Source organism: Coptis chinensis, chromosome 5 (assembly GCF_015680905.1).
Source record: "Coptis chinensis isolate HL-2020 chromosome 5, ASM1568090v1, whole genome shotgun sequence".
Lineage (NCBI taxonomy): Eukaryota > Viridiplantae > Streptophyta > Magnoliopsida > Ranunculales > Ranunculaceae > Coptis > Coptis chinensis.
This window is the reverse complement of record NC_141460.1, coordinates 44,031,520-44,053,833: the sequence shown is the minus strand read 5'-3', so window position 1 is coordinate 44,053,833 and position 22,314 is coordinate 44,031,520. Positions and strand designations below refer to the sequence as shown.

Genomic DNA, 22,314 nt, shown 5'->3' with positions numbered 1-22,314 from the left:
TACTCCTCTCACGAAACAGAAAGAATAGATGATAAAGAGCCGTTGAAGCAACACTGACAGCACATGGCAACTACACATTACATCTATCTCCAAATTATAACCAATTACATTCTGTCTTTTGTTTGAAATCTGCTTTTCCATTTTGTCATTCACATTGCTCTGTAGCTGCTCTTATAAGCTGTGTAGTTTTATCGTTACTTCTTTAACTCTCATGACACTTAAAAAGCTTGTTCTTGGAACAACCCATAAATGCTTTCTTCAGCACCTTCAATTTAGAGTGTGATATATACATGGATGCCGAACACCTGAAAATTCGATAAAGCTCTCCTTTCATTGTAATAAATTCTGTTAAAGTTGTTGTAACAAATTACTTTCTAGAATCTTCTTTGGAAATCGAAGCATCTAAGAAAACAGGTACATATAATACAGAAAGTAGGTTATTTATTTCTTCTTTGTTCATCACCACTGATGAGTTCAACTACGATTTTAAAACCAAAACAATGTACTTCACGGGAAATTAATTGTGCATGCATTGCGGTTGGAAAGCCTTCTCTGGGTTCTTTCCATCAATTACAGAATGATGAGGGAAATCAAATGACATTTCTTCAGCATGTAGCCATGCTTCACTAAACACTCTCACAACCTCTTGGTGAACTATTTCATTGCCTACTTCTGTCAGGTGTGTAGCCGTCACTGAACACATAAGAAAAAGAAATGACAGTCAATTTTTCTGTGTAAATCACCAGAAAACAAGAATGGTTTGATTAGCAATATAAGCTATATATTCCTTGACACTATGATGGTCAACAAACCTTTCCTCTGCTTCTATATTCTTATCTAATATTTATGTTTAATTATATGTAAACAACACACTGGCTAACGTACGTAGATTATAGTTTCGTTTGGTGAATCGGTAAGAAATGAAGTAATACAAAGTAGGCCAAGAGCTAAGTCTTCATATTATATTATTAATAGTTTTCTTTTGAGCGATGTACAGCAGACAATCGTTTGAATGCTGTAATCTGTTTTGAAAAAATTACAGAAATAAATATGTAACATCACAGACCTTAGAAATTTTTTCTGCCAGCCCTCCGTCTCCTGCATCTTTGACCACAAGTCAATCGAGCCAACACCTAATTCTTTAGCAACCTCAATACATTGCTTTGCATAAACTCCTGCCATTTCATTTGTCCGTTCTGGTACATCCATTGCTTTTTCACCATACAAAGATCTAAATCGATCAAAAAACAACTAATTAATGCATATAAGAGCAACAGTTATGGAATAGTACGAGAAGATGTTACAGTTTTGAATCTTTTTCCAGTAAATGGGAATCATAACTTTTTTGTATTTTTCCGCTAAACATTGAGCATTAGCGTATTATATTTGCCAATGACTTGCACGGATCTGTGTTTCAAGAAACAATCAGACTACTAAAATGGTCAGAAATTTCAGGTTATGAGTGAAGGCTCATTATTATTCCAGATTTTACATCAGGGGAGACAAATCAGACCAGATGTTATAATCAGAACAGATAATGTCTGACCCATCTTGTGCGTATGTGATCATTCATCTCATGTAGCATAACTAAGACATCTGGGTAATGGGATGGGAAGAAAAAAATAATTAGGAAGGAAAGCGTGCATATACTGACAAAACAGACATTCATGCCTATGTGATAACATATACCTGAGTCAAAGAATACACATAACATACAGAATTGGACACTCAGACTCTTAGAGCAGGCATAAGTCATAACTTATACCTGAATCCTTTCCTATAGAGGCTATCATGTCTGCTCCTCTATTGAATACCCCAGAAACATGGAAGAATTTGAATAGATACAAAAAGCTGCATTCTAACCAAAGCTCCCATTCAGCTCCAGTAATAGCTTTAATGGCCCATAGTGAATCCAAACACCATATGTCATCATTTGGAAACCAATCTCAATGTCTTTTACTTCCGGGAACAGAACTGAACTTTGTCCCCCGCCACACACACACACCAGCACTCCATAATCATAATATCTGAGGAGTACCTCTCCAAAGACCGATCCACCAAAAGCCTTGTCCAATGTCAGTCATGGAACTCTGTGATTTTGAAAAGTCCCACCTCTGGAGCCCCTCCATTTACAGTAAATTGGTTCCTTTCTTGAGAATTCTGTGCTTAGTCCCAGTCTATCCAGCAGAATTCTAAGCTGAGTGGAGTCAGTAGCTATGTCTAGCTGCAGCAGAGTGAAGAGTTTCACATCTCTCAAAATTCTATCACTAACAGTTTGATGACATTGTCCACTCTGAAGCGCTTGATATCCCATTCCCTTCATGAATAATATATTGTGGCACAAGTGAAAACCTAAGACCTCCGAGTAAGTGGGTTTCTTAGAGCAGATTGCAAGAAGCATATCACCTTGTCTATTGGAGTTCAACATATTACCTTGAATGTTCAAGCTAAGTGCTTGTTTCACCGCATTTCAAACTTGAGAGCTAAAAGAATAAATGCTTGAAATACTTATAAGCATTGTCACAGAGAGTTTAACATGAAGAGTTCAAGCCTTTTCTGTGAATAAGTCTGTCCTGAGTGGGTAGAGATCCTGCAAAGAGCTTCCAACACGTAAAAGAATGCATAGGCACCACTATCTTACCCCAAACAAGTTTCCATCAGTTTAAATGTTGTTTGATGGTTCTCAAGGCCCAAGTATGCTGATTTGGATGTGAAAGTTCCATTGGAGTCTGGAGTCCACGGTACTCTGTCTTCGTCAAGGTAATCTTTTTAATATCAGTTGCAATATCCACCTTTTTAATTGATCGACGTTCAGGAATGTTCAACACGATACTATTTCATAGCCCATCTGAGATGAGAATCATAAGATCTGTCACTTTAGCATCATCAATGTCAAGAGTGCTCTTGCTTCTGGGACCATAATTAGAATCTTGTTGCAGCACCAAAAAGTGAGGTTCTCGTAGAATTGTCAAAGCTTAATGCCAAATTCCATAATTACAAGTTACAAGGCACTCTGACTCCAGCTTGTAAAACGTAATTAACTAAAAAGAAATTGGTAACCATAAGTTCTTGGCTTCTTGCTGAATAGCAAAAGACGGTCTTCAGATGTGCTTAATGATCCAATGAGCCCAAATGTATATATGTGGAGAGCTACTACCTAAATTTGATTTAAGAAAAACTTTAGCACAAGTGTCTCCGTTCCACCAAGAAATAAATTTTCCCTTTGCTACCAATAAAAGCCAAAGAAATTGTAAGTCTCACTGAAATGCGCCTAAAATGAGGCCCCGTTGCCGCAAAGCAGTTGATCTAGTTTCCTAAGAGGATTTTGACAATGTTTCTTATTGCTTCCACACACATGATTGTTAGTTTTTTATTTTTCCGAGATAATGCTTTTTCTTTATTTCATAACTAAATATCTTCTTTCAAGATACTCATAATATCAACATTAATATACCGTACTTCACCAATAGATAAAAATTCAAACTACAAAATGCACGTGAATGATAGGAAAAGTTAAGTACCTTGCATACTCAAATCGTCCTTCCTCATCAACTGGAGGTGGAGTAATAAGAACTACCAACATGTTGGGGGAGCATTCCTAAAAGTCAATGTCAGAGAGAGGCAAATAAAATATAGTGTTTGTTGATGATCAAAGAACAATTAGAAGTATTGAATCAAGAAGAATAAGAGATCTAGAAGATAATGAGTTGAACCACGTTCTTTAATGGCTGCCTACGTATCCTGGGAAGAGGAATCAAACTCAAAACGTAGTTCAACTATTCTATTTATAATAATAGATTAGGTTTCCATAATTACTTGTGAATTAAGTAATTAGTGTTTAACTAGGAAACAATCTCTTGTCAAGTCCTATCCAGACTCTTCTAGAAGCTCATGTTTCCCAAATCAATAAGTCTTCTTTATTAACTTGAACAACAAGGAAACATGTCTTCAGGTTCAGATTGGGAGTTGGAGTTCCGAACTTGGTAGTTCCGGATTTGGAGTTCCTAATCAGAAGTTAGCAATCCGAACCTATTACTCCAACCAATTCCGAACCTCCTCTTCTTATTTCACTTCCGAACTTAGGAAGTGAGTTAGTCAGGACTTGGACTTAAAGTGTGTTATGGTACTTCCTACTCACACTAAGACCATACCCGAGTGTTAAGAAGATGTTGCCACGTGGCACATATTTATTCGCTAAAATATGTACACACAGATGCCCCCCCAATGTTCTAAAAAACGCTAGGCGGTAGTCGGACGGTAGGGGAGCGCCTAGGCCTTCTAAGGGCCTAGGCGACTAGGCTAAGTTTTTATTTAATTATTTAATTAATTAATTTTTAAATATATATGTATATTGTATAATTAATTTTTTTTTCTCTGGATAGAAAGTTATTTCACTTATTTGATATTGCGGCAAGACCTCAAGACTTAGCTTGATATCAAAGTTGTTGGAATTGAAAAGGCAAAACGAAATGGAAAAATGGGTCATCGTTTTTCTTCTTTCTTTCATCTGTTTCTCTTGGTTGAAGTGAATTGACACAAAAGAAAAAAAAAAGAAAGCGAGAAGAATTAATTTATTTTGGTTCTTTGCCTTCTTTGGAGAGAAAAAAAAAGAAGAAAAAAAAAGAGAGCAAGAGAAAAGAAAATACATACCGAGAATTGCAGTGATGTTTGTTGAAGAGTGACCGATTGTTTGTTTGTTGATGATTGTTTGTTGTTTGTTTGTTGATGATTGTTTGTTTGTTGAGAACCTGAAGAGAGAAGACCGATTGTTTCTAAGCCCCATCGGGCTTTTTAGTTTTTTTTTAACTTAAGCCCGGACCGATTGTTTTTTTAATTGGGCTTGTAAACCGCCCGACCCGCCCTAGACCGCCCTAGGCCGATTAATCCACCGCCTAGTCCCGATTAATCGGTCCACCGTTTATCAACCGTTTAGGGTGAAAATCAAGATCGGACTAGGCACCGCCTAGACGCGGCCGCCCTAGGCCGCTTTTTAGAACACTTGTGCCCCCTTTTTAAAATATATTGATCAAACCCTTAAGGAAAAAGGGTAAAAGTTGTTATTCGACGCGTAGAACCACGTAAAAACACGAGCAATATACCACGATTTTCTCCTTGGAATTTATGCCCAAAATCTCGCATTATTTCAACTCAAGGAATTGTATTATCCGGACATGCCGCAACCATAACCCGAACTTGTCTTATAATAACCCGATGTGGACATATCAAGACTTTTTCCAAATCACCGTGACCGGACTTGGATAAATAGATCAAGAGTGTCAAGGTATAGGAACTAAACTTTTTCTGGTCCGACATGTCTTATTATATAACCCAGACCTGAGCAGATCTGGACCAAGCCTTATGATAACCTGGACCTATCATGCCTCACAAATTATAATGACCGAAACTGAGCAAATAAGCACATGCCGCACAAGACCGGACTTGGGATTAAGAAGGAATCTGAACCTGAACCTGTAGCAATGCCTCACCATGACCCGGAGTTGAGAAATCACTCAAAGGCAGCACATGTCAAGCTAATCCATCCTGACTTAGTTAAAGCAGTGCATTACCTTCCATGTAGGAGTAGGAAAAGGAAATAAGAAATTGATATTTACTTTCCTTATACCCTTTGACTTCTTTGTTAAGTCCACTAACAAACATCCGGAATTGAAAAATAGAAGGTCAAGCCCACAATTATCTAACCGCCTATACTTGGTTATAAAAATAAGAAATCAGATCCCACACTCACCCATCCGGAGTTGAACTTTACTTGGTGAAGAAAATATTCATCCGGAAGAGGAAATAAAAGAAGTTGCTTCTACTTTACTTGGTCAGGAGGTGTGAAGCCAGACTTCCTACATACTTGTTGAAGTCTATTTCTGTTTCCTGTATAGTATATACTACTAATAGTCTAATTGACTAATACTAATGATATTAGTGTAGCTCCTTTTAGTTGTTAACACTATATAATTCTCTTGTGAGCGTCCATTACCACCTCAGATCTATAGTTTGCCCCATTGACAATTTCTCAAAAAGTAAACTTGATATTATCAAATTTTGAGCGCCCATCCATTGCAAATATTCTTGCTGCCGTTCACTTAAACTTCAAGGTGTTTGCTTGTTGTTTTAGAAAGTAACTTGTTTCTGCACTGTTGATTGATTCCGTCGAAAAAAAAAACAAGCACTGAAGATTTTCTAAAAGCTTGAGTTTGTTTGCTTTGAAGACTGCCATACACAAGGTGTTGAACCGCCATCACTTTGACCGTGCAACGCCAATATATTATCAATCAATGTCGGGTTCTCCAATTGTCGAGGTAAATCCAAATCAAACAGACTCAATTCTGGGCCACCATGCAGTTTCAGGTTCAGCAAAAGACATCGTAGTTCGGGTTATAGAGCAGTTACAGATGTACCTCTTTTCGACCCGGCAAATAAAGCTAAAATCCCCACTTTTGACTGGAATATTATTCCATTAGGTGATGTTTCGGATCTGGGAAAGATTCGTAACACATTTGCAATTCCAAAAGAAATCAAATTGAATATCCATGGACTGCCGACCTTGGAACCAACGAAAATCCCTTGATATCTTCCTGAACATGCCTCAGGTACCAATGAAAGTCCCTTGATATTCCTTGGACTGCTAAAAGCTGGACTCCGACTCCCCTTGCCTTCGTTTATGGCAGATGCCCTCGAGTACTTCCAAGTCTCGATCAACAGAGTAATGCCTTGGTTCGTTCACAACGTCACATACATGCACATATTGGGCCGAAAACACAATATAGTAGTGACTTGTGGAGTTTTATCATATTTCTATAAGCTAATGACACTAGATAATGGAGATTGTACTTTATCTGCTAAACCTAGAGTTGAATGCGTCATATTTTACGAAGGTAAAAACAATGATGACTACTGGCGTAAATATGTTATCCGTGTAACTGGTGGTGAGGGGGGTGATGTCACCTTTTGATAATAATCGAAAGATGATCTGGTTTGGCTTTTCTTTGTCAAAGGAGAGAGTGGACGTGGGACTCCTGTCTTTAACTACCGTGGAATTAGATGTTGTGACAGCCCTTATCACACTCCCAAGCTCCGAGAAACGCCTTGTGTCCATAGTTCCAGACCCATTATTAATCTCAAAGTATCTGACTATGTCACCAATGGAGTTGCAAGCTTTGGAGCCCAGAGTTTGGCATATGGGTGGGAACCCTGGAACTGCTATAACCAGACCCAAGGGAGGCCCTTATTCCAAAGAAGGTCCTTGGTCTTATTTCCAAGTCGATTCTAACATAAAAAGAGAGCTCCTAAAAATCAAATAAACCTCCTCCCAAGGTTGTTAGATTTGGCGATGGTGTGCAAGCCTAAGATAAGTAAGGCTATGAAAAAAATATCATACGGCACGAGGAATTGGGAAAGCTTCCGACGCTATCATTCTCAATAAAGATGAAAGTCCCATTAGAACTAAAAGTCTAGAGTGCGTTCGACCCTCAGGAATCAAGAGTACAATGGAGACACCGAACCTACAATTTTCGATTTATGATACAAATGAGTAAAATGTTGAAGCGGGTGTTGACACTATGGGGGTAGACAATAATGTCAATTTCTCCTTGACTGATACTGAGAATGTGGACTTCGTACAATCCGATCTGGAATTGATAACGAACCTAGAAAATGTGGAACAAACATGCTTTGCTAGTATCATATCTGACAGTAACCATGCTCCATCCATTGAGTCAAACAAAAGGAAGTCTGCTTCTCCAATTACTCAAGATGAGGACGGTCGCTTAAGGAAAAAGAGTAAATCGACATCTTTTAACTCCGAACTTGCTCCAAAACCATTCGTTCCAGTTCCCAGAGTGCTTGGATTACTAGATAACCCCTTGATTACTGACCAAGATACGCTTAAGGGCCCTAGAGTTGCTTTGGGATTGGTTGAATCTATGAGGCTTCCCAAAGAGAAAGCTAAACATAAAAGAGTACTTCGCGCAACGGCAGGCCTGGAACGAATGTGTCGACATATATTGAAGGTAACCATTTTGTACTTCAATTCCTTACATCATTTCCCGTTGTCTTTTTGTTTATATGCAATAGTTCCAAATATTTAAATTATAATTCTTCCGACACCGCAGGCTAGCATGGATGTGTCCACAGCTTGCGCTTTGTTACGTAAGAATCAGGATGAAGTGGATAAATTCACAAAAGAGAAAGGTGACTTGACTAAGCAACTCCTCATTTCCAACCAAAAGATTAAAAGATTGGAAAGTGATTATGATATTATCAAGAGCAAGAATGAAAGCCTAGCCGATGAGATTGAGCATGTTAGAACTGTTCAGAGAGATCTTAGAAAGACTAGAGAGAAGAACAAGAGTCATGAAAGAGACCTTGAATTCACAAAACTTGAGCACTGGGAAGTTCTTAAAGTAAAAAACAACCTAGCCGAACGAGCTTCCCACTTCGACGGCTGTTGTAAGGCATGGAAAGCTGACCGAAACCGTTTGAATGGCGAGTTTGCAACGTTGAAGAATCAAAAAATGCATTATGAGGATAAGGCCACAGCTATCCGCAGTTAACAAAAATACCACGTTGACAAAACTGGAGTTGATAGATTCTCGATTGATAAATAAGGAGTTGGGAGAATCACTAAGCAAAGCTAATGCAGAGCTTGAGCTATTGAAAGATCAACTTGCATCTCTTTCCAATTCCTTGCTTGCCCCAGTTCCGATTTCCGATTCTTGAAGCTCCTGAAAGGAGCATAAAGGAGGTGACCGAATTCTATACTGGGCTAGTTGATGTGGTCAGTTCCAAAGCATACAAGAATGGTATCTCCACCCCTTGTTGCATGCTTGACATTCTTTAACCAGAGTACGACAAGCGATACGGTGAGAAACTCGATAAAGCTTGGGCATCCGGAACCCTCCCTCACGATGATGACGTCCTGTATCCCAATCTTGAGATTGATGTCAACAAACTTCAAGAGAAGTTAGAGGATGATTTGGCCTCACAAAAGTATCAACAAGAAAATGAAGTTGAAGGTTGCGAGGGGGAAGGTTTGGAAGTAGGTTCAGAAGAAGACCATGATGCAGATGTGCATGAAGAAGAGGAATTGACTGAGGGATCAGGAATTGCAGTGCCGACTAAGACAGCTCTCGAATCAACTCCTAAAGGATTAGCTCCATCTGAGAACTCGTCTGCAGCTCCTGAAGAAACTTGATTGTATCCCAGTATGTAATTCCTTAAAATGCTATTTAGTTGCAATTTGCTTATCTATTAGCAATAGATTTTTGATTAGCTATACTTAAGTGTTTATTTTGAGTTAAACTTTGCTAAATTTGTTTCAAAATCATCAAGTATGCGTGCTATGAGTTTTCTTAACTCTTCTACTGACCCCGAGTTTATCTGGGACAATAAAGAAAGATCATGTAGGAAAGGAGGGTGTACCCCTTTGTTAGTTCCTGTAAAGACCTTGATATTGGAAAAGCTAATGCATAAAACTACACTTATAGACATAAGGCATTAGCACTGCTCTTAGCTGGATGAAATTTAAGCTAATTGTAAACCTTCTCAAGCATACAAAGAGAACAACACATGAGATCTTCCACTCATTATCCCCAGAAAGTTTTCTAAAGGTTCTGATACAAATTTGGTCAATATATAGGATCTTGCACCCAACATCCAAAAAGTATCCCAACAGAAAAATAATAAAAGAAACAACACTCTGCAAAGAGAAAGATGACTTATTAAATATACTTGCGCAAGTTCGTAGTATTCCAAGGTTTAACAAAAACTTCACCATCCATGGACTTAAGATAATAGCTACCATTACCAACTATCCTATCTACGATATATGGACCTTCCTAGTTAGCTCCTAACTTCTAAGGCGCTGGGTCCATACGAAGGACCAAATCCCCATCCTTGAAAGATCGAGGTCGTACCCTTTTATCAAAAGACCTTTTCAGTTGGTGTTGATAAGATGCCAGTCGTAAGGCGGTAGATTCTCCTTTTTCATCAAACAAATTCAACTCCTGACAAAGAATTTCTTCATTGTCGAAGGTGACTTTTGGCAGTAGGAAAGGCAACTTCGGTACCATAAATGAAAGTGAAAGGTGATTCTCCAGTCAAACGTCGAGGAGTTATTCGGTAAACCCAAAGTACTTTAGGCAACTCCTTAACCCACAACCCGCTTCTATCTTCGAGTTTCCGTTTCAAATTATCCCAAATAAAACAGTTAGAGGCTTCCGCCTGACCGTTACCTTGAGGATATCCTGGAGAAGAGAAAAGTCGCACAATGCCCCAATCTTGGCAAAAAGCTTGTGTTTTGGTGCCTCGGAACTGTGTACCATTATCAGAAAGAATGACTTTACGTAACCCGAGCCTACAAATGATATTGTTCCAGATGAATTTCGTGACATCAACTTCCCTGGTATTCGCTAAAGTAACTGCCTCTATCCACTTAGTAAAATAATTTGTAGCAACTAAAAGGAACTTCGTGTTGCCAGGAGCTATTGGTAGAGGACCAACAATGTCCATTCCCCATTGAGTGAATGGCCACGGGGATGCCAAAGGATGTAGCTCTTCGGCTGGAACATGGATGTAGTGAGCATGTCTCTGGCAAGCATCACACTTCCGGACATATGGCAAAACCTGATAGAGCTGTACGTCTCTTGAAATGGTCCATTCAATTAGGGGAATTCAATATTATTTATGTGCCGAGAATTTCTGAAAAAGGGCAGGCTTTGGCTGAGTTCTTGATCGACTTTCCTCTAGAGACCTCAGCTTCAACAATGGTAGCAGATTCAGAGCAGTCACCTCCTGACTATATGGAGTCGGACGACCCTGACTCACTTCCTATTAGTTAGGTCCGACCTTGGAGTCATATCCCAGGTTGGAAGTTGTTTGTAGATGGATCTTCCAATGACCAAGGAGCAGGTATTGGTGCCGCACTCTTGACTCCAGATAACACTAAGCTAGAGAAATCAGTGCATTTGGGATTAAAGACATCTAACAATGAAACTGAGTATGAAGCTATGTTAGCAGGCTTGTCTATGGCACTAAACTTAGGAATACGACATCTCACAGTATTCAGCGACTCTCAGTTTGTCGTACAACAGATTGAGGGTGGTTACGAAGCTCGAGATTCTCGTATGGCTCAATATTTGGAATTGTTTAGATCACTTACTTCTTAGTTTGAAGATCTAAAATTTGAAAATTTGCCCACACTAGACAACAGGCATGCAACACTTGCCTACTTAGCTTCTTTGCTTGGGAGTGTCGACGCTCGTTCAATTCCCGTCAAATATCAAACAACACCTAGTATTGAAAGGGAATTAGTTTGTCTTGTGGCTCCAATTTTGCAAGCTCCAGTGGGGACATGGATGGATCCGTATCGTTCTTATCTATTGGATGGCACTCTTTCGGCAGAGAAGACAGAAGCACGAAAGTTGTTAGCCAAAATGGGACGTTATTTACTTGTTGGTGCAACTTGTACGAGAAGTCTTACTTAGGACCTCACCGTGTTTGCTACTACTCATGATGAGGCTCATACTTTACTTGAAGAGATACACTCGGGCGAATGTGGAAATCATGCTAGGGGCAGATCTTTGGTACTCAAGATACTCCGCCAGGGGTACTTTTGGCCTCATATGCATAAAGATGCAGACGCTTAATTAGAATATCTACCAATTACAAGGAAAATTCCATTAAGATGGCTGAAACAAAAAGCTCACTCATTTCTAAACAAGAACATGTTGGCTGAAACAAAAAGCTCACTCATTTCTAAACAAGAACATGAAGAATAATAATTGTTGAACCAAAATTGGGTTTCAAAACTCAAAAGTATACTTTCCATCCTAACTATAAGATGTTTAGCATAACTCTTGAAAATACAATCTCTTTTAGTCATTATAACTTTAAGAAGTTCATAGTCTTCAGTAGTTGAGCGCATCTAGTGTATACGTAGGTTTATTAGAGATTAAGGGAGCTTTCGCACTCCAAGGTCTTTCAGATAATTTGTGTGTGTGTGCGTGTGTGTAAAACACTCTTAACAAAGCAGGGTGTTCAGCAAGTTTATTGATTCAAAAAGTGGAATAATATGTACAAGAGGGGGACGCGCTTCCAGAAAACAGACTACTTTCTAAAAAATAGTTTTCTCTGATCTGAATTCCTACTAAACCTGCTTTTGTAAAAAGTTGCTAAGAAGAAAGGAGCCATATATCTGCTTCTAAGTAACAATTGAATATTTCCAATGAACTTGTCAATTTGGAGCATTTCTATTCAAATACAATCATTGTTGAATTGCTTTGTGCAAGATGAAAGAACTTTCTACACATCATTCTAGGGTTAGTTCACCTGTATATTAGATCTAAACAACTCAATCATTAGGTCAGTATCCAACACTGTACATTGTAAGCATTCTAGGATTCCTAACCTTTAAATGGTATGCAATTTTTCTGAGATTCTCCTTGTACTCCTCAACAGGCACATGTTGGCGCTCACTAGTCCTCCCTAAAATAGCAGCATCATTAGCTTAAAGAAAATTGTTGCAGCAACTGCAGGTTCCGGCAGTTCTGAAAGAAGTGGTAAGCTTTAGTGTCTAAGTATCATCCAATTAAACAACAAATAAACTTACAATTCAAAATAATCTGAATACTGTGGCATTAACTCCTTGAGATGAATTACCATAAAACTGGATTTTGGCAATCGTAAAAGCAATATGAATCAGGCTTGAGGTATCTCATAAGGGACTTTCCCTCTCACACATAATGCCATTATAGAAAGATTCAAAGTCACTTACAGATCCAAGGAGCTCTACTGCATAGACCTTCCTTCGGGGCAGGTGTTAACCCTCGGTAATTGCCTAAGCACACCTCAGCAGCCAAAGCATTAAGCTCTATATTGTTGTTTACGACATTTCAAGTCCATTGAGTAGTATGTCCACAAGTGCGATTATATGAGTAGTCTACCCACAAGTAAAATTATATCACAGCAACATTATTCTCAACCTACTTTTATTTAATCTATTGATCATGAACCTTCAGTTATTTTAAACCTTAAATGTTAAATATGTTTATCTTAGAAACTGTTCTTTTCCAACATTCGCTACTGCCAGCCATTTTGTCAGATTATTTATGTAAATCTAATTTGTTTCACATTTTCCCTTATTAGGAAAAGGGATAAACACAGATGCATCCTCTTCGTGTCTCTAAATTAGTGGAAAAGATATCTTGTCTATTCCACTTAACTATTTTCACTAAAAATTGCCACCTTTGCCACAACTCCGCTGCATTTGACATCATAGAGCAAATCTCTACTTGAGAGTGCCATGTGAAAGGCATTTCAATCAAATGATTAAAGTTCTGTGAGGTGGCCGTGGGCAGGCTATGTAATACAGGGGCAATTTGGAAACACCGAAAGTCCAAACAATATATTCATATGCTGCGTAACAGGATAAGACCGAAGATAGATTGGAATGTTCAATACAACAAACTGGGAAAAAAGCCAATGGTGATGGTTAGTTGTTTTTTTATCTTTTGCTCGGTAAAGTGAAATGTCATTGATAAAGGGAAAGGAAGGTGAGAAGGCCTACATTGCGAGTGAAAATAAATAAATAAATAGCATACAATGGATAAAACGACAAAAAAAAAATGCAATACAGTACAATACATCACCCCATGGCTAAGAACATACGAAGATAAGACAATCCGACCGAGCTATAAAATACTCAAAAAAACCTCCCTAAAGTAAGAATGTATAGGTTATTGCCCCATATATCTAAAAGTCCTTCTATATGTTGAGAGTTATTAACCAGGCGAGTTGACAACCAAACTGGAGTTTTGGTCAATGAATGTCTATGAATAGAACACACCCACACACACAACCTAAGACCAGTCATTAACCTTTCTCTCTTCAATTCCAATACAATGCCTTTCTGCTTTATAATGTACTTTATTGATTGAAAACCGAAAATGAGAATGAAAGTGCATGGGGAATAAAGGAATGTTAATTACCTGAGGAAAAATGTGGTGTAACAAAAACAAGGCCCATCTAGTATTGTATCCACCATATCCGCGTACGACCAAGTCAGCCTGCAAAATTATTAAACGATATTGATTAATAATTTCGGAAAGAAGAAATGTTGATAATAATGAGGAACAACCTTTCTTGAATAGGTGTTAGCAAGAGCAGCGGCCCAACCACCCGGTCTGAAAGATTGTTCTGTTATTGAATCTCCAAATAAAACTATCTGTGGCCTCATTTCCGGTCTTTTTCCCAACAACGTTCTCCAAACAAGTGGGAATTAATAAAGTAATATAATAGGAATGGTTCTTACCGGCATACAAGAAAGTCCCGCGATATATATGTGTTAGTTGGGGGGGGGTCCTCGGGGAGTTGGAGTTAATATATCTTATGTATCTTACTAGCATGTGTCCTGTGCTATGCATCAGTTCGCCAAGTTGTAAAGAACTAAAATGAAAATTATTAAAAAAAAAAAAAAAAAGAAAAACAATTTTTGTGAATCTTACTAAGAAAAGAGAAACAATTTTCTAAAAATGGGAAAGATATACAATTCCTATACATAAAATTTAGCTTTTAAATTAAGAAGACTATCCTAAAATTATTGAAGAAGGAAGTGGTTCAATTTTAATAGAGATTAAAGAGCCAATTGTAATTAATAAATATGAGAGATGTAATTTAAATAAACATAGGGAGGTGGTTCTAAAATTTAAAATTGAGAAAAATACACTATTCGGTTGAGAAGTGTGGTTCCTACAAACCCTACATCAATTTTTGTGAATCTCACTAAGAAAAAAGAGAAACAATTTTCTAAAATGGGAAAGATATACAATTCCTATACATAAAATTTAGTTTTAAATTAAGAAGACTATCCTAAAATTATTGAAGAAGGAAGTGGTTCAATTTTAATAGAAATTAAAGAGCCAATTGTAATTAATAAATAAATAGGAGAGATGTAATTTAAATAAACATAGGGAGGTGGTTCTAAAATCTTAAAATTGAGAGATTAGAAATACACTATTCGGTTGAGAAGTGTGGTTCCTACAAACCCGGCTATCATATAAAACAAGTGGGAATTAATAAAGTAATATAATAGGAATGGTTCTTACCGGCATACAAGAAAGTCCCGCGATATATATGTGTTAGTTGGGGGGGGGTCCTCGGGGAGTTGGAGTTAATATATCTTATATATCTTACTAGTATGTGTCCTGTGCTATGCATCAGTTCGCCAAGTTGTAAAGAACTAAAATGAAAATTATTAAAAAAACTAAAGAAAAACAATTTTTTGTGAATCTCACTAAGAAAAGAGAAACAATTTTCTAAAAATGGGAAAGATATACAATTCCTATACATAAAATTTAGCTTTTAAATTAAGAAGACTATCCTAAAATTATTGAAGAAGGAAGTGGTTCAATTTTAATAGAGATTAAAGAGCCAATTGTAATTAATAAATATGAGAGATGTAATTTAAATAAACATAGGGAGGTGGTTCTAAAATCTTAAAATTGAGAGATTAGAAATACACTATTCGGTTGAGAAGTGTGGTTCCTACAAACCCGGCTATCAATTTTTTGTGAATCTCACTAAGAAAAGAGAAACAATTTTCTAAAAATGGGAAAGATATACAATTCCTATACATAAAATTTAGCTTTTAAATTAAGAAGACTATCCTAAAATTATTGAAGAAGGAAGTGGTTCAATTTTAATAGAAATTAAGGAGCCAATTGTAATTAATAAATAGGAGAGATGTAATTTAAATAAACATAGGGAGGTGGTTCTAAAATCTTAAAATTGAGAGATTAGAAATACACTATTCGGTTGAGAAGTGTGGTTCCTACAAACCCGGCTATCATATAGTGTAGAGATATAATGGAAAAACTAGCCGCGGTCTACTAGTTCCCGTATTCTACAATTTAAACCAATCATTTAAATCAAAAGGGTATCCGAAATTTCAACTTTAAATTTTTTACAGAACTTATGTACAAGGGTAAATTTGTCATTCAACAAAAAACGGATAAAAACACGGGAAATTCTGCTTTCACAAAAGACATCGTTTCGACCCCATTTTCCGTCGCCTGTTTTCCCCAAATAACTATTCGTCTTCGCTATTCTCTCCCAAAAAAGTTCGAATCTCCTTGACCAATCACCCCTCTTTCAGATCTTTCTATCTCCACAAAAGAAAAAAAAAAGGCGTCCTTCAATCCCTCGCTGATTTCTCCATCTTCGTGATCGTATCTTCTCTCCCTCATTTTTTTTCCTACGAATTGTTACCAACGTTTAATACTCTGCAACCGCAATGGATGAGGTTAGTTTGCTGATTTATTTTTTCTTAAAATTTCATAATCAAATTCTAATTCACTGAATTCCTAATTTGTTATTCTTTGTTTCCAATTTGTAGGCAATCCTTTTTCATAAACAGGTGCGCTCCCTTCTATTGTACATATGAAGAAGGAAAAAAAATTGTTCGTCTTCTCCATTCCTGACATCTGGGAAGTTCTGTCGGAGAATTTACTACCCGAATCCCTGACATTAATTCTTTTTCTAACTTGCAGAAGTTGGAGGTTCTTGATATCAGCTACAACCTGTTATCTGGATCAGTTTCACAGGTGCTCGGTGGTCTGACATCTATCCTGTCGCTTAATATATCAAACAATTTCTTTACTGGGGGTTTGCTTGAAATTTATGCTTATCCGAATCCGAATCTTGATGTACTCAATATAAGTGATGCCTCAAATGCGCTTCAGATTCTGGATTTATCTATGAATCATTTCTCTGGAGGGCTCATTGTGGAAGATTTAACCAATTGCAGTACGTCTCTTCGACAGCTGCATGTCGATTCCAATTTGCTTTTTAGCCATCTTCCAAACGCACTATATTTGATGTCATCTTTGGAGCAGCTATCTATTTCTTTCAACAACTTTTCTGGACAGTTGAGCAAGAGACTAAGTAAGCTTTTCAGACTTAAAACTTTAGTTGTTTATGGAAATAGATTTTCTCGTCCTCTTCCATATGTGTTTGGAAATCTAAGAGAACTAGAGCAGTCCAGTGCACACTCCAATAATTTCTCGGCCTTTTACCTTCTTTATCGCTTTGTCCAACGCTTCAAGTGCTCGACCTTCGAACAATTCTCTTCTTACAGGGAACATCAGTCCCAATTTTACAAGATCGAATGCCCAATCTAACTTCACTCTACTCTATTGAGTTGTAGGAAGTTGAAAACCTTATGCCTTGCTAAGAATAATTTCCATGGGGAGATCCTTTACGATTTTGCAAATCTCGCATCTCATTTCTCTCTTTGTTAAACAATAGCTTTAAGAATTTGCCAGGGGCGTTGGGTGTACTTCAGCAATGCCATAGTCTAACTACTCTTATTCTCACAAGGAATTTCCATAGAGAAGAAATTCCACAAAATATTACTGGGTTTAAAAACTTGATGATCCTTGCTGTTGGCAATTGTGCACTCCGTGGCCAAATTCCTATGTGGTTAATGAATACCACAAGGTTACAGGAATTCCTATGTGGTTACTGAATTCCTATAGGGCGTTGTTGTTGTATATATGCTCAAGTAGACATTATGTTGCATAACTTTGGAAAATAATGCTTTAAGCTTTGTTTTCATTTCTCTTCTAGACTTTAGTTCTAACTCTTTGTATAGGACCTTCCCATTCAACTCAGTAATTTTGAAACCATGCACGCAAGTTTCACATATAGCGACCGGCCGACTCACTATTTGTGAGACTTCATCTCTACGGTGCTTGGTGAGTAGCTACTAGATATAGACAACTCAATCCTTCTTTTATGAATTTTTCAGGGATGATCTTAATGTTTTATCATTGTTTGTTTGTTAAAGGATGTGTTGATGAGGGAAATACTTGTCGACCTTATGGTATATTCTAAACCTATTATAAAGCAGAAGAAGAGGGAGAATGAGTACAACCCTGAAAGGAATTGAACAAGCACAAATAGGAGGTATGTAAAAATGAATTCTACATTGATGGTTTAGAAATTGTTTAATTAATGGGATGAAAATTTTATTGCAATATATGGTATTGCCTTGAATGTTCAAAATTGAAGTTTTGGTTTTGACGTTTTCAATGGATCGGATTGTTCTTTTGAATGATGAATTATATCCAAATTCCAAATGTTTTTTTTTCCAACTATTCCAAGTTCCGCATTAGCTTACTATTCACTAATAGTATAGGCATTGCATGGTTAATATTGTAGGCACTAGACAGGGCTACATAATATGTTTTTACACCCTTAATCCCTTTCAGAAACAAATTATGGTTCATTTTCTTTCTTCCTTCATTTTTTTGGGACCAACTCGGCCTTGATTCTGATAATGGCCACAAGCTAGCGGGGAAGGGGGCTACTAACAGAGGACAGTGACTGAGCTTCTAGCATGAAGCTTCAGTACACTAACAGACCAAGGGGTGGTATAATTCAAAGGCATCAATTGTTTAGACAGTATCACTTTCTTTGATAAAAATGTCTCACATACATTGTTACAGACTTCTCTTTCGTCATTTTTAGTGTAACGAGAGAAGGGTAGAATTTAGGAGTTTTGAAGAAAACGAATTCGTTTCTTAATTCAGGGTTTTGAAGAGAACTAATTCTTTAATTGAATCCAAACAAGTTCATAGATGAATTTACTGAAACTCTTCAATTCCTTTCTTTCCTTTTTTATTATCTTCATCTATTTGTTATTTTTTGTTTCACGATCGTTATCGTTGTTGTTTGATGATTAGAATGACATGTGACTACGAAGGTGACGATGATCAACGATGACATGTGAATACTAGCAACTAGGTATGCATCCTCTTCTTCAAACCAAATAGTGCAACATATTTCCGAAATTAATTGCGACCTATTTCAAAAATGGCGAGTGCTTTTAATATGGAGCACTGTGATTGCTCAACAACTGAGGAACAGACTTACAGAGGTAACTCTATCAAACTTAATGGTTACCTGGGGTATACTCAGACTACAAATGATTTGCTTAATTTAGTCTATACTTTGACTTTTTATCCCTTTAAATAATGGTGGTTTCCTTAGTTCCATAGAATTTGTGTTCATTCTTTTTTGTTTAACATTGTCAATTTTATCATTTGATATTTCTGTTTAAGTATTTGTTCTGAATCTAGATTGCTTCAAGCAACAATGGTCTATGTTACAAGGGAGAAGGGAGGCCAGGAAGTCAAGTTTCCTTTGAAAAAATATCCTTGGGCAGAAACTCAACAAAAGGCATAATAATTGTGTGTGCGATCAGTTTTTGAGGAAAAGGACCACACCAAGTTTGCCACATTCTAATAACTCGGCACATGCAGTTTCTGTACATTCTCATACCGTTGTTTATAAGGATGGTACATTTACGACTACCACAACAACGTTAAACAGTGCATAACTTTCGTGTCTAGATTTTAACAAGAAGCCAAATATTACCTTTATGTTCATAGTCGGTTTCTTTTCTTTTTTCTAATATTCCCTGAAAATAGTTTTGTTAACATAAATAATAGGAAGAATGACAGAACATGCTCGATAGCAGCTCTTAAGGAAAGAAAAGAAATTTTATTGGATACGAATGAATGAATCCATCACATCCAGGAGGTTTAACCTTGCATTTTCTTGCAAGTAGCAACGAGCTTTCGGAAAAATGGCACAAAGTAAGTTTCATTATAGTGCTTTTAGATAATGGATCGTATGTTTGTTTTGTTTTCGTTCATGATCATATGAATGTTTCATAGTTCCATGTTTATGTTCGATTGATTCGACTTAAGTGTGTTTATGATGCAACTCTTATGCACTTATGGTTCTCTTCTCTTTGCAATGGGGCAGAAAGATGCATATGTGGGAGATGAAGCCCAGTCTAAAAGAGGTATCCTTATGTTGAAATACCTAATTGAGCATGGGATTGTTACCAACTGGGCTGATATGGAGAAGATATTGCATTAGAAAATTCCATTCTGCATCTTATTACTTTATGTCTCTTTGGCTTTTCTGTGGGCCTATTTTCTACACAAATATGAATCCCGAGTGTGTAGGATTCATGTCTCTATGTTTTTTGTTTTGATCTTTAAAGCAATTAGCTTGGTGTTGGAAATTGTGAATGAACATAATATCTTTCTCACTGGCTGCTCCCAATGTTCGTCATCCTCCTATTGCTTAGCTGCTACGCTGTTTCTAAGTACAGCACCTCCAGTCACAATGATGGTTCTCATCTTAGTTGGTTGGTCTCACATGAAACCCTACCTTAAGATATGGGATGTCCTTATGCTAATCTTAGTTCTGGCTTGCCAAATTCAGATGACTTACACTGCTTTGATTATGGATAATGTTATCAAATTTGGCCCCTGTTACGGATGCTCGTTGCTTAAACAGTTATTTTACTCTACTTTCGCTTTTTCGGATGTGTCCTTTGCTGATAGTACCTGGAAGTTGCTTTCCCTTCTGGCTCGATGATGCAGTCGTAGGCTCCTTTTTCACCCCATATGTTCACTTTCCTGAGTGTATATCTACATTTGGATTATGAAGTATCTGTTTGGATCATCTAATAGATCCTTATGGTTTTGTCAGGGTTTGCATGTTTGGATTCAGCCCTTAACCTGCTTTGAATTAGTAAATGTGATTTGGAAAAATTACATGAAACATCACTTCTTCTGTATATGGATTTATATACTTTCACGCGAGTCAGCATAAAGCTTCTTTCACGATCTACAACATTGGTATTCTGCAAATTTGTTCCGCTACAGGTTAATGGAGAAGCTTTATTGAAAGCGATGCCAATTTGTGGTATTCATATCGGTTTCTCATACATGATACAATTGATAATATACTGATGGAGAGACTCGGATTAAGTAGCATTTTACTAAGAGAAAAAGGTAAAGAGTGAATCAGAATACATTGAAATCAGTACATTGGTAATTGAAGCCAATCAGTCTCTATTGGTTAGTATCAGATACGGAATTTTGAATTGGGATTGGGTTCTTACTGAGCAGAATTAACATCAAGCAACCACCGTACAACATGTTGTCGGTTGCAGAAGGGCGACTAGAGGAAGTTCATATATTTTGTTTGGAATATGGAGGTAGTTGCAATCGTTAAAAACCGCGAAGGAATGCTGACGACAGCTGAATGACTTGGTACATCTGTGTATTGGGTTTCTTTTATGGAGATGGTATGCCCTTGCTACTTTTATTTTCCGTCTAGAATCAAGCGTATGTCGAATTTTCTTTTATATTTAGTAATGTGTATCTTTATATTTAAAATTACGTTATGCTTATGCTGTCAGGAAAATTGTGAGTTCAAATAAATTGTTGATGATTTCCTATCTATATTTCTGTTTTGCTGTCAAATCCCACTTAGTTTGTAGTTGGAGATAATTGTTAGTGGACATAAATATATGTTTGTTTACAATTTCTGAAAGGGTGAAAGAGAACATTGTGGTATTTGTTTGGTAATCCAGATATAATATCTTCCTGTGTCAGAGCATCTTAAGCAGTGCCTGAGAAACCCCAAAGTGTATACATTTGTTTCCCCAGCTGGCCCTTTAAAAAGCATATTGTTCTCAATATATTAGTCATTGAATGGATAAAAATCAATTCAAAAGAGTCTATCTGACATATTGATCTTTTCTATGATCTCAAATAAACACGAATTGAAGAAGCCCCAGAGGAATCTACCACAACCACTACAAAGAATTATGCATTATGCATAAGCATTCCTGAATCAGGCAGGAAACTTTTAGATTTGACTGCTATTCTTTATTTTTCTCCTTTTTGTTATTACATAATGCTAATTCATTATTTGATCAGTAGTTTTCAATCGTAACTTGGTTCCGCAATAATAACCATCAGTGATTAGTATTGAAATGCAAGGAAATAAGGAAAATGACAGCGTCACTGAAAACTAATACTGGAAAATAATAGTGGTCTTTCGAAAGTTCGGGCTTACTCTATCATGGATAAAAGGATTTGCTGACTCTTGCAAAAGGTAGTTGGTAACAGGTTGCTTTCTGCATAATATTGCTTTGTGGAGTGCAGTCAAACCATCCTGCAAAGGAAATTGGTTTATCAACCGCAAAACTCAAAACCAAAGCTAATGATGTAATGCAATGAGTCAATGACCGACATAATCTTGGAGTTCTACAAATGAATTTACTAAATAGTGGTCTACAAAACAAAACCTTATCATCAAGTGATAAGAAAATATACCTTATCAGCTGCATTTATATCAATAGCGTGTTTCAGCAATGCATCCACAAGATAGAAATCTCCTGATGCAGCTAGAGTGTGTAGAGGTAGCCATTTTCCC

At 37.1% G+C, this 22,314-nt stretch overlaps 2 protein-coding genes and 1 long non-coding RNA gene across 7 annotated transcripts; 2 read left to right on the top strand and 1 right to left on the bottom strand.

Annotated features, from left to right (window-relative positions):
* Window positions 1-421: 421 nt before the first annotated feature.
* On the bottom strand, window positions 422-14,322 carry LOC147497601 (SGNH hydrolase-type esterase superfamily protein). The gene is given in 8 exon segments (XM_086560030.1): window positions 422-685; window positions 687-693; window positions 1,067-1,231; window positions 3,522-3,598; window positions 12,419-12,519; window positions 12,522-12,571; window positions 14,014-14,075; window positions 14,147-14,322. Coding segments are annotated over 8 exon segments (729 nt in total). The 5' UTR covers window positions 14,246-14,322; the 3' UTR covers window positions 422-517.
* Window positions 14,323-16,027: 1,705 nt separating this feature from the next.
* LOC147497600 (receptor-like protein 18) lies at window positions 16,028-18,876 on the top strand. 4 transcript variants are annotated; one of them, XM_086560029.1, is made up of 7 exons: window positions 16,028-16,309; window positions 16,403-16,466; window positions 16,557-16,812; window positions 16,902-16,950; window positions 17,660-17,762; window positions 17,855-17,973; window positions 18,753-18,876. In XM_086560029.1, exons 1-6 carry the CDS (start codon window positions 16,305-16,307, stop codon window positions 17,954-17,956), a joined length of 579 nt encoding a protein of 192 aa, XP_086416155.1. In that variant the 5' UTR covers window positions 16,028-16,304; the 3' UTR covers window positions 17,957-17,973; window positions 18,753-18,876. The 4 variants fall into 4 exon arrangements, with proteins under 4 accessions (XP_086416155.1, XP_086416151.1, XP_086416152.1 ...); XM_086560025.1 differs by having other exon boundaries at window positions 16,557-16,950; window positions 17,680-17,762; XM_086560026.1 differs by lacking the exon at window positions 18,753-18,876 and adding an exon at window positions 18,279-18,472 and having other exon boundaries at window positions 16,557-16,950; window positions 17,680-17,762.
* Window positions 18,877-18,895: 19 nt separating this feature from the next.
* LOC147497599 (uncharacterized) lies at window positions 18,896-21,333 on the top strand. Of its 2 annotated transcripts, XR_015195188.1 has the most exons (3): window positions 18,896-19,367; window positions 19,521-19,667; window positions 19,840-21,333. It is a non-coding gene; the product is annotated as an uncharacterized LOC147497599 (long non-coding RNA). The 2 variants fall into 2 exon arrangements; XR_015195187.1 differs by having other exon boundaries at window positions 18,896-19,667.
* The last annotated feature ends 981 nt before the right edge of the window (window positions 21,334-22,314 follow it).